General features: G+C 41.7%; 1 protein-coding gene across 14 annotated transcripts in view; it reads left to right on the forward strand.

Annotated features, from left to right (window-relative positions):
- The window catches only part of TENM1 (teneurin transmembrane protein 1), a 391,653-nt gene that overhangs the window by 353,544 nt on the left and 23,072 nt on the right, over positions 1-15,037 (forward strand). For all 14 annotated transcript variants that reach the window (XM_081897279.1, XM_081897280.1, XM_081897290.1 and 11 more), the window contains 3 exons: positions 3,612-3,784; positions 6,983-7,218; positions 14,576-14,872. In XM_081897279.1, the coding sequence (XP_081753405.1) occupies positions 3,612-3,784; positions 6,983-7,218; positions 14,576-14,872 (706 nt within the window). The remainder of the gene's footprint in view (positions 1-3,611; positions 3,785-6,982; positions 7,219-14,575; positions 14,873-15,037) is intronic.

Consider the following 15,037-nt stretch of genomic DNA (forward strand, 5'->3'; position numbering starts at 1 on the left):
ATTTTCATCCCTGGAGGTGGTGATGACTGGACCAAAAGGGAATTCCCAATGCCTTTTGAACGTTTGCAGATCTTCAAGATAAGGAAATTCTAAAGTGGATGTTATTTGGTAGTTCAACTTTGTTTTATTTTACCATATTTTTCCTGGATGCAGAGTGACCTCTTGTGGTATATCTGCATCATGTCACATTTTGCACTAAACCTTGCAAGAAATTCTGAGTAGACTGAGGATTGTAGCAAAAAATAATAATAATATTTACTTAATAAGAGTAAGTAGCCTTGTCTAATTAATTTGCACGATAATTGATCATTTTATTATTATTATTATTGCATTATCTATATGCTGTCTTTTCAACAAGTTGCCCAAGATGACATATATAAAACAAAGGATAAGAAATACGAATGCCATATTTGAACATCTGCATCAGTATTTTTAAACCATTAAATCTGGATACTGTTTTTGTCATCTTTTTTTTTAAAAAAATGAGTATACTATATTATCTAAACTGTTGAAAGATTTTATTATTTTTATAAAGAGATACATAAACCTTGCTAAATAAAAAAAAAAATGGAATAGCAGCCCATCAGGAAATAAACCAGATTAAAGTATTAGACTTGCAATCCTGATGCACACAATTACTCATAATAATATCCATTGAACTCAGTGGGTCTTCCTTCTGAGTAGGCACACATAGGATTGAACTGCTAGTGAACTAAAAGTCTTCTCTAAATCACGGTGGGCAGCAAGGCACAAAGGTGGAACGTCTACAACAACAGGGTATCTGCAGAGAACCCTTGTTCCAACAGACCAGCTAGCCGAAAGGGGAATGTCCTAGGTCATATCCATCCCTGGTCACCTGTGAGGACTTAACACTTATCCAGAAAGCCAAAGTGCCCAAGAAATCTTGGCCCACTCAGCTATCCACTCAGTCACCTTGCCCCCCAAAATGGCATGCATATGAAACACTTCCAACAAGGAGGTCTGTCTTCCTCGCCCCCCCAAAAACGTTTCCTTCCCTAAAAGGATGCCTAAAAAGGACATAGCAGTCCTAGAACTCCTTCTCACACTTTCCTTGTGCCCCCCCCCCGCACAGTTTTCACTTTTAAGTAATTTTTACTTAAAAGGACAGCTGCAGATTAACTAACAATAGAGGGAAAGTTTAAGGAAGACTGTAAATTTATTTAAGATTGAGATAGACTCAGATTACCTTTAACATATAACCAATTCCAGAAGGGCTGAAAAACCGCAGCGAAGGGCTTGTCCACACTTCCAGTTGTCCCATGCCTAGAAAGCACGGGTTCAAGTGGGTACCTCCTTGTCCTGTGCTTTCCCTGCCACTTTCCCCAGGAAAATCCTCTCTTTAGTGCTGAAGCAGAGCAGAACTTCCATCTGCAGAAAACCCAGTTGTCTGCTCCAATTCAGCACTAAAGAACAAGTTTTCCTGGGGGAAAGCAGCTTTATTTATTTATTTATTTATTTACAAACAATGAATAATAATTGCATGATACAACATAATAAAACATCAGAAATACAACCAGAAAAGTGAAAGTGTGGAGAACCCCAAAGTCTGGTGCAGAACCTTCCCACCACCTTTGCTCCAATACTGACCTATAGACACTATATTCAGCACCTATTTAGGTGTGCGTGGGTTTTGGTTTTTTAAAAATGCACTATACATTTTTATCTGCTTAAAAGTTCTATTCTATTTCAAAAAGCCAACTTTTGGAGTGGCTCCATGATTGTCGCAAGGGTCAGCCCATCAGTATTCTGCATAAATATATTTCAGGAAGGGGAATGAATGAGGAAGAGGGCTTGTGATTGTCAGAAATGTCGGCCAGTCAACATTCAACGTGTGTGTGTGTGTGTTTTGAGGAGTGGGGAGAGACAAAGCAGGGACTTTTTAATCATCATAAACCTCACCCAATCACCTCTCTGGATATCTAGCTTCAACTGGGAACATGAAGACTCTGTTGCTCCTGGGCTCAATTCTCTTAGGCCAGGACCCACAGCCTATTCATGGGTGCAACATTTGGATTAAAAAAAAATAAGCAGGAAATATTGGAACTGGATTTGAGATAACATCCATTCTAATATAATTTCAGCAGACCGCAAGGAGAACTATTTTAAAACCCTCTATCAATAGTAAATACTATATATATATATATATATATATATATATGCAGGTTTTGGTGTCCTCGGGTGTCTTCCCGTGTAAAAGTTGGGGTGTCTAGGCGACGTTTCGACGAGGTCTCACTCGTCATCTTCAGGCTGGTGCTTTCGGCTTCTTGTTACTGGAACAGAGCAAGAAGTAACAAGAAGCCGAAAGCACCAGCCTGAAGATGACGAGTGAGACCTCGTCGAAACGTCGCCTAGACACCCCAACTTTTACACGGGAAGACACCCGAGGACACCAAAACCTGCATTCCTGTACCCGTGAAAATATATATATATTGGATAAATGTTGGAGATGTGGATTAAATAAAGCAAATTACATACATATCTCTATATGTTAGGATAAAAAATTAAGAAAAAGTGTGTGTGTGTGTGTGTGTGTGGACAAAAAAGCCTTTTTAAAAGCCTCAGAAAAGCCTTTGTATACAATAATAATATAATTTTATTAAGATTTTTCAACATGCAATAAAAAACAGAAACGAAACAAGAAATAAGAGAAGATAAAAGTAAGCAGATAGAGAGATAAGAATAATAACAGAATAGAGGGAGGGAGGGAGGGAGGGAGGGAGGGAGGGAGGGAGGGAGGGAGGGAGGGAGAAGTAAAAGTGACTTGCAACTGTCCATCTGTCAGTTGTGCCTGCAAAAGTTCTTCATAATAATCCAATGTTCAATCCAGATTAATGTCCAGTTATTCCTCCCTCTGCTAGCTGATGTTAAGTTAAATTCAGGCATCGCAGGTTCATTCCTTTTCCTTCCCATCCAAGAAGTCCAGAAGAGGATCTCCAATTATTGTTATATGTAAGAGTCAGCCTTAATCTTCCTCCAGTCCAACCTCACAACTTTACCTCTAAATTTAAAAAGACAATCAGTCCTTATTCTTCATTTCTCATGAGTTTCTTTGCTGTTATATAATAAGACAATATCCCTAATTGATTATGAATTATGTAGACATTAATTCACATTCTCAAAAAAGTATTCATATCTTCCAATTCCTGTTGCCATGGTCTTCCATCCTTGTCATTTAGGGGTTTTTTCCCATTTCCTGTATTTCCATACTTTTTTTCAAAAATATTGCAGGAGGCATGGTCATTTTTACTTCTGAGATAATTCCAAGTTGTACACAGAGTCCTCCTTCCATGAATTCCATCTCCTTCTTCAACATCATAACTCCCACTCCTGGTTATTCACCTGTCTGATAGGATTTCTTAATTCCATGTCATTGAGTAAATTAATCTAGAGCATCTAGGAGTTAATCCCAATATTATCTCTGTTCAACAGAGACAAAAACAGCAGATAATCTCTGCCATTAGTCACCACTTAAATACATCTTTGAGGAACTGCTAAGAGATGCGGCCTACCTGCAATGGCTCCTTCTCTAGAAATCTGTGCAGTACGTTTTATATTTATATTTATCTTTCTTTAATTCTTTCTCTTCCCAGGTACGATTCTGATGGACATTTAACCAATGCAACATTTCCGACGGGTGAGGTCAGCAGCTTCCATAGTGACGTAGAAAAACTGATGAGAGTTGAAATCGACACTTCAAACAGGGAGAATGTGATCACGGCTACAAATTTTTCAGCTACCTCAACTATCTACACATTAAAACAAGGTACATTTAGTTTTCCCTACCAACACTTGCGTGAACTCTGGCAGTTTCTGCTTGCAGAATGCATTTAGGAAAACTCTGCTCATTAGTATATTGTGGCCTGATATTCTAGTTCCTACTAGATCAAGTTATCTTCGACCTTTTCAGACCCAAGGCCCACTTTTAACCCAAACATGCATTTGCAAACCCATTTCTTAATCTTTTACCATGTGTTTGCATGGGGGTCATGCTTCTGTTGTGATCCTCCTTGGATCAGTCCACGATCCGCTAGTGGGTCCTGACCTACCAGTTGAAGACCAGGTTACTAGATTATTGTAACAAATTAGTAAAAAGAAACTGATCAAACATGTTTAAAATGACAGAGCAGTATTTATACATCTCATTGATCTTAGTGAGATGTCAGCACACAGTTTGCCACTAATCTTGGCTTCTTTACCCCACAAGGTTGGAAGGTGACCAGTGTAACACATCTTATATATAAATAAATAAATAAATCTAGGAAATTATAGACCCATCAGCTTACCAAATGTCCCAATTAAATTATGATAAAATGTGGCATCTTCATCTTCAGCACCCTAGGATCAACTTACAGTACTACTGAATGCCACATCTTGGGACACTTGCAGTAGGGCTATCGTTACACTTCCTTTCATTGCAAATCTGCCCTTCAGATGTGTTAGATTACAACTCCCTTCATCCCTAGCCATTAGCTATGCTGGATGGGGATGATGTGAGTCCAGCAACCTCTGGAGGGCCACAGCTTCCCCATGCCACCCATAACTTACCGTATTTTTCGCTCTATAACACGCACAGGCATTTCCTCCATAACACGCACAGACATTTCCCTTTACTTTCTAGGAGGAAATAAGTGAGTGTTATGGTGCAAAAAATACGGTAATTGCTAGCATCGGCCCAAACTTTAGATGCTGGAATGTTCAAGAATTGGGGTGGCATTTCCAAGTTGACTCTCCCTCCATCACTCTTTCTATTAAAGAACAAAGCCAAGCTTTATTTCACAGCAACTTCATGCTGCAGGGGTGAAGGAACTATTGAGATGGTCTGCCCTAAGATACTTATGGAGTCAGAAGGGTTCCTGGATGCTCTGGGGGATTTCCCAGCTGATATGGCTGGTGCTCCTGTCAAGGCTCCTGTCACAGTGTGGAATGTTTAAATGTCTAGAGCCATTGACACAATGCTCCTGGGTGCCTTCATTGTAGCTGTGGAGCACGTAGGTCATTGTGTTACTCTAGTGACCCGCATGTAATGAAACAGGACAGTCAATAGCTAGAGTGCAGGTGGCATAAATCTTAGTCAGAACCTGTGGAAACACATGTGAGGTAGCATTGCCATATGAAGAAAGCCTACTGCTCTGCCGCCATTGCGTCCACAAGTAGCCATTTAGCAGAGTTCTTCTGAGTAGTGAATGGGCTTTTGCCATCTGACCAAAAAAGATTCCTTACCCCTGCTGTAGCTTTTTAGTCACCATGACCACTTGCAGGGACAATGGGAATTGTAGTTCAGCAGTAGCTGGAAGGCTGCAGGTTCTTGCTTTATCCAGTGATAACAAATCAGACTGGGTTTTCCATGACCTAAATCTCAAGGGGACATTCTGTATGCCTAGGGAGTTCAGCTCTTGATGTGCAGGAAGGCTGCCATCAGAGAGGGAAGTCCATGTGTAGAGAACCTGCTTTGCATGAAAAAGGACCTGTGTTCAATTTCATGTGGTCGTGAAAATCTTGTTTTTATTTTTTAGGGCATGAAAAATTGTGGACATTTTCTTACGCTAAAAGGGGGGGGCAATGTGGTATAGTAGCTACAGCAGAAGCTAGGGTTTTGATTTTTTTCGACCCAAGGGTCACATTGCCATTTGGCCAGCTTTCCAGAGGCCACATGCCAGTGGTGAGTGGGGCTGGTGGCACAAGTGGCTAAGGCAATGAATGTGAATTTTTACATTTGTTTCATGGGCTGGTTTCTACACACACTTGCACACCTCTCTCTGTCCTCCATCTAGGCAAGCTAGGGACATTGTCAGTATTCAAAGACACATCCCAGACAGACAAAAACAATCAGAGAGAATGTGAAGCAATACCAGTGAGGAGGAGTGTGGCCTGGGGAGAAAGGATGTGGTAGGGGAGAATCCAAAGGGCTGGGGGGGGGGACACCTTTGGCTCTCAGGCCCTCTGTTCTCAACCTCTGGGTTTGAGTGTCAGACAAGGACCTGGGGGACCAGGGTTCCACTCCCCCCTCAGCCACGAAACTCAGTGTGTGGCCTTTGTCCCCATCACAGTCTCTCAGCCAACCTACTTCATGTGGGGTTATTGTTGTTGTTAGGCCAAAATACCATGTGGAGTTTTGAGGGTTTGGCCTTTGTTTGTTTTTTTTAGGCCAAAATGGAGAGAGAGAGAGAATCACTTTGAGTTCCTTGGAGGAAAGGTGGAATATAATATTATACACCTTTAGATGCTAGGCAAAAACGTTCCTTTTTAACCAGGCCTTCAGTGGATTTGATTGACATTCTGTGTCTTTTTAAAATGTGGGTTTGGGGTGGGGGTTATTGGCTTGTTTTTATTTTGATTATATATTTCGTGGTTTTATACTTCGATTTTGTTCTGTGAACCGCCCTGAGACCTCAGGGTATAGGGCAGTATATAAATTCAATAAATAATAATGCCACAATACATACATTTTGCAATATTTCATAGCACATGCAGGCATTTCATTTTAACTCAGATTATCTTCATCTTTCTTACAATGCTCTCAGTTGTTACAACATTAGTACAATTTCCACAGCTGCATTTTAGCTGTTTAATTATACAATCACCAGTTTTGACTTTAGCTGCATATTAAATTCCCCAGGCAACAGGTTTTTCAGTAGCAGCCCAAAGGTAGTAAATAATGAAGTACACCAAAGGCTAACTTAAGGTTTCTTAAGTTGAAAGGTCCCTGAAAGCAAAATACCTTTAATCAAGATGAAGGGTGTTGCTAGTATGTAAATTTACTAAGGTCTGGGTGTAGTAACAATAAGCTGTATGCCTTGAAGGTCTGGGAGATCGCCCTCCCCCCAATTACAAAGACTTACAGATGTTGGCAATGCCTACTGCCATCTGACTATGCATAAATATAATCTTTGCACACATAGCAGTTGCTTCATGAAGCTGAAAAAACTGAACTCTTTCCCCTTCCTTGTTTTGTTGCTGACAGACAACATTCAGAATATATATCGGGTCAGTCCAGATGGGTCACTGAGAGTCACTTTTGCCAGCGGAATGGAGATCACTCTGAACACAGAACCTCACATCCTAGCTGGCGTTGTCAATCCTACTTTAGGAAAATGCAATATCTCTTTACCCGGAGAGCATAACTCCAACCTTATTGAGTGGAGACAAAGGAAGGAACAGACCAAAGGCAATATCTCTGCATTTGAGAGAAGGTTACGGGTAAGGTTTTCATCTCATGTGTCAAATGAAGCATTCTTTGGGAAGGCAATCACATCTGAGAATCACGTTAAGCCGCTGTTATTGTAAATATGCTTGTGCTCTCCTGTCTGCGCTGTCTATTTGTTTTTGTGTCCAATACATGGTGTTGGTGCTGATCTTTCAAGCCCTAAACAGTTTGAGACAGTCTGAAGGATTCCCTGTATTTATATGAATGTGTTAGTGCGGATGGGGTTAGTGCAGTCTGTCACTATTTTGTGGGAGGGATTCAAGTATATATGGTTCATTTAAGGCCAATATGCAATATAAATTCAAAGCAGTGTCATCATACCACATTAAACAATCATGGCTTCCCCTTAGGCTCCAGAGACACATTGTTAGTTAAGAAGGCTAAGAGTTATTAGGAGATCCCTGTTCCTCTCAGTGAGTTGGGGGCAGGGCATGTTTCTCATCGCATTACAAACATGCAATACAACTGTCCTGGGTCCCCAAGCCACATTATATGGTTTCTTCCAACCTACTGACACACCATATGCAATTTCATGACCTTTCCCTGACTGTTTGTATGTGGAAGAATGATGCCGTATTGTAACACCCCGATCTGCTAACATGGGCTGAGGTAATAAGCATGCCTCATTAGAAAATTATATGCATCGAGAGATATTTTATGTCCCAGGGTAGGTGTTTGTTTGTTTGTTTGTTTCCAGAAGGAAAATGACAAGTGGCAGCTGACTGAAATTTGTAGACATTGTACAGGTGGCAGTGTGAAAATGTCCTAGGAGGACTATCATGTAGATCTACTTATGTGTAAATTACAGAAGTAAAAGTGGACCTGGGGGAAGTGGACCGAAATTAAGACCCATGTCGCTTCCCTGGATTACACCCTCCTCGCAGGCCACACCCCTCACTGTTAAGGATCCATGAGTGTTTTCGCTGGCTGGAATGTGTTCTTGAACTGTGATACTGGGAGGACTGTGTGTAGAAACCTCTGCCCACTGGCGAGGAAGGGGATATGGTGGGTGCAGTCCGCCCCAGGTGTCATCCCTGAGGGGGGTGACATCGCTGCCCTGCCCCCCTGGGATGCTCCTCTTGCCCCCGGGTCCACAGCATGTGCGCTTCTCTAGGTGCCAGAGCAGCTAACTCTGCCTCTGTATGACTGGAAGGTAGCCTACATTACAAAGGTATATCCATTGTGCTACCCACTTTTGTCTCCAGCTTCGCTTACTAATGACATATGGCCCTTGGAAGACTGACATCAAGGGAATGCGGCCCTCAGACTGAAAAGGGTTCCTCAGCTCTGACATAACAGTATGCCCAGGAATAAGGGCAGGGGAGAATGGACATAATTCATTGGAAATAAAGGGAAGGAATGGGAAGTGTCATTTTTTGAAACCATTTTTGGAACTAGATAAGAATTAGGGGACATAAAAAGCTTGCCTCACATTTGAGCTGCCCTTTTATGACAGACCCCCCAAGTTCTTTTCCAAGCCCATCTCTGATTAATTGTGTTGGCATCTCCTGTTCTGTGTTCACGCAGAGCTGCTGCCATCACACCCAGTTTGCCTTTATGGCTTGTATTTTAACCAGAGTATTAACAGTTCCCTATGGCAGGTGGTCAATATTTTTCTGTTTAATTAACGGACTTAAGTTTAAGACCCAAAGACATCAATAATGTGCAGGAAAAATGCTTTAGGAAATCTCTTTTCCATTTGACAGAATTACTCCTTTGGGAAGCCTTGATGAGTACAGTGAATAGTTAGCATTCAAGCTAATTGTCTAATGACAACGATCCATGTACATAGTGATTATGATAGATCTGTCAAATCCGAAGGGGGGAGGAAAGCATGGGATGTTCCAGTCCTTCCCCCTTCCCAGTCTCACTCATTTATTCTTCCCAACTCCTCACCTTATTATTTATTAAATTTATATACCACTCTTCATCTGAAGATTAAAGGGTGGTTTGCAACATTAACCATCCTCTTTGCAAATCTAGGCCTTCTTTCTCATTCCCCAAACTGAACACAGCTTCCATGCTCTGAAGAGAAGGCAAGGAACATTGCTTCTCCACTACCAGAAATTGTGTTTGGAATGTTGGTGAGAGAGAAGACATCACAGTCTTTCTCCTTCCACCTTCCAACTAAATTTAGGGACTCAGCTATACAGCTGCAAATAAAACATTTTAAATGTGTTGTAAACTGTAATATACAAATGTGACACTAAATGGCAACAGTGAGCTATGCCAAATTTAATGTATTTTTCAAAACCTTTTTTGAAAAAAGCATTTTCACAGCGTTTTTCACATGTGCGTAGATTCCACCTAGGTTCATGTTTGAGGCATCTCAGAGTTATCTGATTGGCAACTATGAGGAACCGTATATTGGACTAGATAGAACTTTGGTCCAATCCAGCAGGATTCCATTTTTTCTTACAGCAAGGGAAAAGAGTGATTATGAAAAATGTACCAGCGAATAGATGCATGTGTGTGTACACATACTTATCTCAGTGCTTGGAATAAACCAGTTCAGTTTAATGAATTTGACTCAATTAGTTCAATATCTCTGAATTATACCTAAACGTAATTCCCATAATTGCTGAGTAAAATAAACATGGATTAAAATTGTGTTGGTATAGAAATTTGCTCGTTTCTAGTTTAAGTTCATGTGTATTTTCCTCTTTAGACTCTTTGGCCTTCTAAGCTTAAAGTTCATAATTTTTGGGTAAAATAGACTACACAATTCACATTCCAGTTTTGAGTGTGTTTTTGTGTTACTTAAGTACAGTGGTACCTCGGTTTTCAAACGAAATCCAGTCCAGAAGACCATTCAAGTTCTGAAACGTTCGAAAACCGAAAACTCAAAACAGAAGCCTCAAAATGGAAAACTCAATATGGAAGCCATGTTTCCTGTTCAACTTCCAATGAGCATTCGAAAACTGAAGGATTTACTTCTGGGTTTACGGCATTCTAGTTCCGAAACATTCATCAACAGAGACGTTCGAAAACCGAGGTACCTCTGTATTTTTAATACTTCAGCACAGCAGCTTGTAATATTCTGAGGGCTGAAAAATATTGCCAAGAATCATTTGGATGAACTTGAGTTAGAGCTGTGAACTGAGCGCAAACCAAATTAGTGCTGCTCTCTGGGGCTGCCTCACTAACAATACTTTGCTCTGAAAAGGACACTTCCTTAGAATGAGGCACAGGTTACTTGAAATACCCTGCAAGAGTCTCAACTCTACTTTCCTGGAGCAGCAAAATGGCAGTGATACACACAGAATCATAGGTGGTGGTGAATGAGGAAAATGATGGGAGGCCACCCACTGGTGGCTATCCATCCCTTCAGAGAATGAACCAGTTTCAGTTCACATTTCAGTTCATTGGCAGACATCTGAAGGGACTACTCACCCCAATCCACTGCCTAACGATAGATACTCACTTTGACTAATGGCACTGTTGAAGACACAAAATGAATGCAATCCAGAGGTATATGAGCCTGTCTCCCGTTGTTATCAGATGGTCTTTTAACTCGATTAATAGGTTGTTTACTCGCACTGGTTTTCCTACCCACATCCTGAGACTTTTAAGCAAGCTTAAATTTATTATCTGTGCCCAGAACTTTTTAACTTTGCCATTACTATGCAAACTGTGATTTCAGGTGGAACAATTTCCTTGCTGTGTTTAGTTATAAAGGGCTCTTCCTTCACCTCTCTTAGCTGCATTTTTAGACCAAGAAGACTTTCAGTGTGGGGAACCTGAGGCCTGGAGGCCAAATGCAGCCCTTTTCATCTCTCTCCCCCTGCCCCTTGGCATACTCATTGTTCCTGGTTCCTGCTCCAATAGCATTTGCCTGGCTGGAATATGTCCTTGAACTCTAGTATTGTTTCTTGCTTCCTTGGAGAGAGGATAGAGACGGGTGGGGGTGACTGTGTGTAAAAATTAGCCTCTTATTCATAAGTGAAATTCACATCCATTTATCCATGAACGTTTGTCTCTGGCTCTGTCAATTGCTGCCATGTGGCCCCTGGAAGGCTGCCCAGAAGGGATTGTGGCCCTTTGCCTGAAAAGGGTTCCCAAGCCCTGCTTTATCTCCTCTCCTGGAGGGACAAATACCAGCTTTGGTAGGGCAAATTTGGATTGCGCTGTGATCCTCCCATCTCTGTTCCTCCCATCACAGACACTCCCTTCTGAATTTTTCAGCTTACACTTTCCCTTCACATCATTCAGTGAGCTCCTGTCATTAATCCCTCTTGCGCAGCTGCCTGTGAATGCAGAGCTATCCATCAAACTGGCCCCAGCATGCTGAAACATGAAATTTGGTAGGAACAAGCAATTTTAGCTCCTTTCAGAGGTCCCACGTGGTAGGTAGTAATTTCAGGTTTGCTAACAGCAAGGTTGGTGATAGTGATGGTGTATCCTATCCTGTTCCTGCTGGTGCATGGTGGAATGTCATTCTGTCACCACTCATACTGTGGCCTTAACTTGCAGGTAGGAGATGCCATATGTAGGATTAGCCAAATGTTGCGCCCTCCATTTGTTGTTGTTAGACTACAGCTTCAGTCATCCCTAACTATTGGCTATGCTGGCTGGGGCTGATGGGAGTTAGAGTCCATAATAGCTGCATGTTGACTACCCTTTGCATATTGCAAGAACTCATAGGATTACTGTGGCAGAACAGCTTTCTTCAAAGGCAAGTTGAGGATCAGCAAGAGCAAAATACATGAAGTACAGCGATATGTAAAGGAAAGCATATTGTCGTTCCATTGCAGCTGCAAGTGTTAAGAGTAGCTCTGACTGACTGGAGTTGTAGTCCACAACAACTGCACTTATGTCTCCTGATTACACATGCGGTTTCTCATCTAGCTAGGGATTCCAGATACTGTTTTTTCTGTATTGGGTGCTCTATGGGACGCACCCAACCATAGGACGCACCTTGTTTTAGAGGGGGAGAACAAGGAAAAAAAACTCCCCCTCTCTGCACAGCGCACCTTCAGTGAAGCGGCAGAAGAAACGGAGCCCCTTCCATTTCTCCTCCCGCTTAGCTGAAGAGGCACTGTGCCTTAGCTGAAGAGGCACCTACCCTTCAGTGAAGGCAACCTGAAGCCTCCAGAGCGCGGCGGGAGCTCCTGCTGCACTCCGGAGGTTTCAGGCGGCTATCTTGAGAGCGAGAGGGATCAGGGCGCACCGACCCCTCTCACTCTCCAGGCTTCAGCAGAAGGCAACGCGAAGCCTCCGAAGCACGGTGGGAGCGCTCCCACTGCGCTTCGGAGGCTTTGCGTTGCTGTCGCTGAAGCCAAGGAGCCTGCATTCGCTCCATAAGATGCACACACATTTCCCCTTAATTTTTGGAGGGGAAAATGTGCGTCTTACAGAGCGAAAAATATAGTACGTATTTCTTTATTCCATTTGTTGCATTTATTTTGTCCCCCAGTATTTGTTGAGACTGTTGCCTATTGTGTTCTCTGTGTGCACAGCAGGCTGGTGAAGAAAGGGACAGGGGAAATTTCCTTAGCGCTAAGACAGACCCCTTTGTGCATGCTCAGAAGTGCCCACCTACTTAATACTGAGTGGGGAGGAAACCAGCTGTGCCCAGAAACACACCACAAAAGGAAGTCTGCATGAGCCCTCAGTTGAGCACCAGTAGGTCTTTGCAAAAAAACACCAAAACCTGAATCCTGGGTAAGACAGGAAAGAATGGTCCATTTGCCTATGGCAAAGAAATGGATTGTGGTGGGGATGCTTGTTTACAAAAATAATTTGCTAGGCTGAGTCCTGGTTGGCCTTGGAGGAAATTCCTAGGTAGTAGAGAGGGGCAGAGAGGAACTGGGGTGGATCTTGTATGTGTGGGGAGGGGAACTGATGGTGTTCTCTGCATATCAGAAAAGAGAGCATTTATGTTTTCGACCTATAAAGCTTTAATAGCTCAAGTCTCCAATACCTCAAGGACCAACATCCCCTGTATGAACCCACCTGGAACCTGAGATAAGCATCTAAGGCTCTGTGCATATACCCCACACCAGGAGACGTTTGGAAGATTGCACCAAGAGAACAAGCCTCCTCTTGTGCAGTGACCCACGCTTTCTGTGGGCTGCCCTTCCAGCACTGGGCAAATATATATTTATTCTCCCAGGCAATTTGGACAGTGCTAAAGGTCTGGCTTTTGATCATTTATTTTTTAGTGTTCACCTTTATGCAGGTGGGGTGGTTATTTAATGTTGGGTTGGGGCACCTGTGGCCCTCCATATATTGGTAGGCTGCAGCTTTCATTGGCTCTAGCCATTCTGGCTGGGGCTGATGGGAGTTGTAGTCCAACAACATCTGGAGCACTTCAGCAGGTTCCCCACTGCTGTTTTACATGGTTAGATGATTTTTGTAGATTTGGGTATATGTTTTTAATGGATTGTGGTTGTATATTTTGTGTGGTATTGTCCCAGTAAATCGCTTTGGTACACCTTCTGGCAGTGTGAAGCAATGCATAAATAAAATATATTGAAAGTGGTGTGACTCATGCTCAGGGTCACACCATTCTTTCGCTGCAAAGGTGTAGAAGTGAACAGTTGGCAGTAATCCAGTGAGTAATCCTAGCTAACAGAGGTGATGGAAATTGTAGTCCCCAAACATCTGGAGGGCCGAGTTTGGGGGTGCCTGCTATAGAATTTAATAGATCAGAAACAAACACACACAATTCTGCTATTGCCCCCAAACTGTGAAATGCCCTTTCCTCTGCCATCAGTTACTCCAGACATATTGTAAAGACATACCTTTTAGCACAGGATTCAAGTTTTGCCCCTATTTTATTGGCTTCAGTTCCCAGAATTCCTCTATTTCTTTTTATCTGCTTTTCTATTACCATTTTACTAGTTTTGTGTTTTAGTTTTGTTTTAATGATATTGTTTATTGTTTTAATGCTCTACACCACTTGATGTTCTTTCAAATATGTGTGTGTTGATAGTGAAGAGGGACTTTTTGGTGGCAGTCCAGCTTTGATACACCCTCCTGGAGGAAGTAAGACTGGTGCTACTATTATATTGCTTTTGGTTCTGGAATAACACGTTTTTCTTTGCCCAGAGTTTTCAAATTGATTGTACTATCTTAAGTGGTTAGATAATTCATTTATCATATCATATATATATTTATCATATATATATATATATATCTACGAAAGCATATATATATATATATATATATATATATATATATATATATATATATAAAGTTATATTCGATCTTGAAGTCTGCCTCCTTGGAATCCTTATTTTGAATGAAGACATGGTTTTTAAAAATGCAAAATAAATAAAATGCATATCTTCATCTACAGAATTGCTTCAGTTGAATTCGTGATGCTGTTCTTGCTTTATAAATTAGGCCCACAACAGAAACCTGCTCTCAATTGATTTTGACCACATCACAAGAACAGGGAAGATCTATGATGACCATCGGAAGTTCACTCTTCGGATTCTCTACGACCAGGCAGGCCGCCCAATCCTTTGGTCTCCCCTCAACAAATACAATGAAGTCAACATCACTTACTCACATTCTGGATTAGTGACCTTTATCCAGAGAGGGACGTGGACTGAAAAGATGGAGTACGATCCAGGTGGGAAGATCATTTCCAGAACATGGGCAGATGGAAAAATATGGAGCTACACATACCTAGAAAAGGTGATTCATTTTTGTAAATGGTTTGTGAAGATTGCAGGGTAAATTTGATTATCCACATTTAGAAACTCAGAGAAGCCCCCACTGGGGAGAAAATAATTGGATTTAATTAGATTATTATTAATAAATTACTTGCAAAAATAGCTTCTGGACTGTTTAAAGCACTGT

Source organism: Podarcis melisellensis (genome assembly GCF_964234715.1).
Source record: "Podarcis melisellensis genome assembly, chromosome: Z".
Classification (NCBI taxonomy): domain Eukaryota; kingdom Metazoa; phylum Chordata; class Lepidosauria; order Squamata; family Lacertidae; genus Podarcis; species Podarcis melisellensis.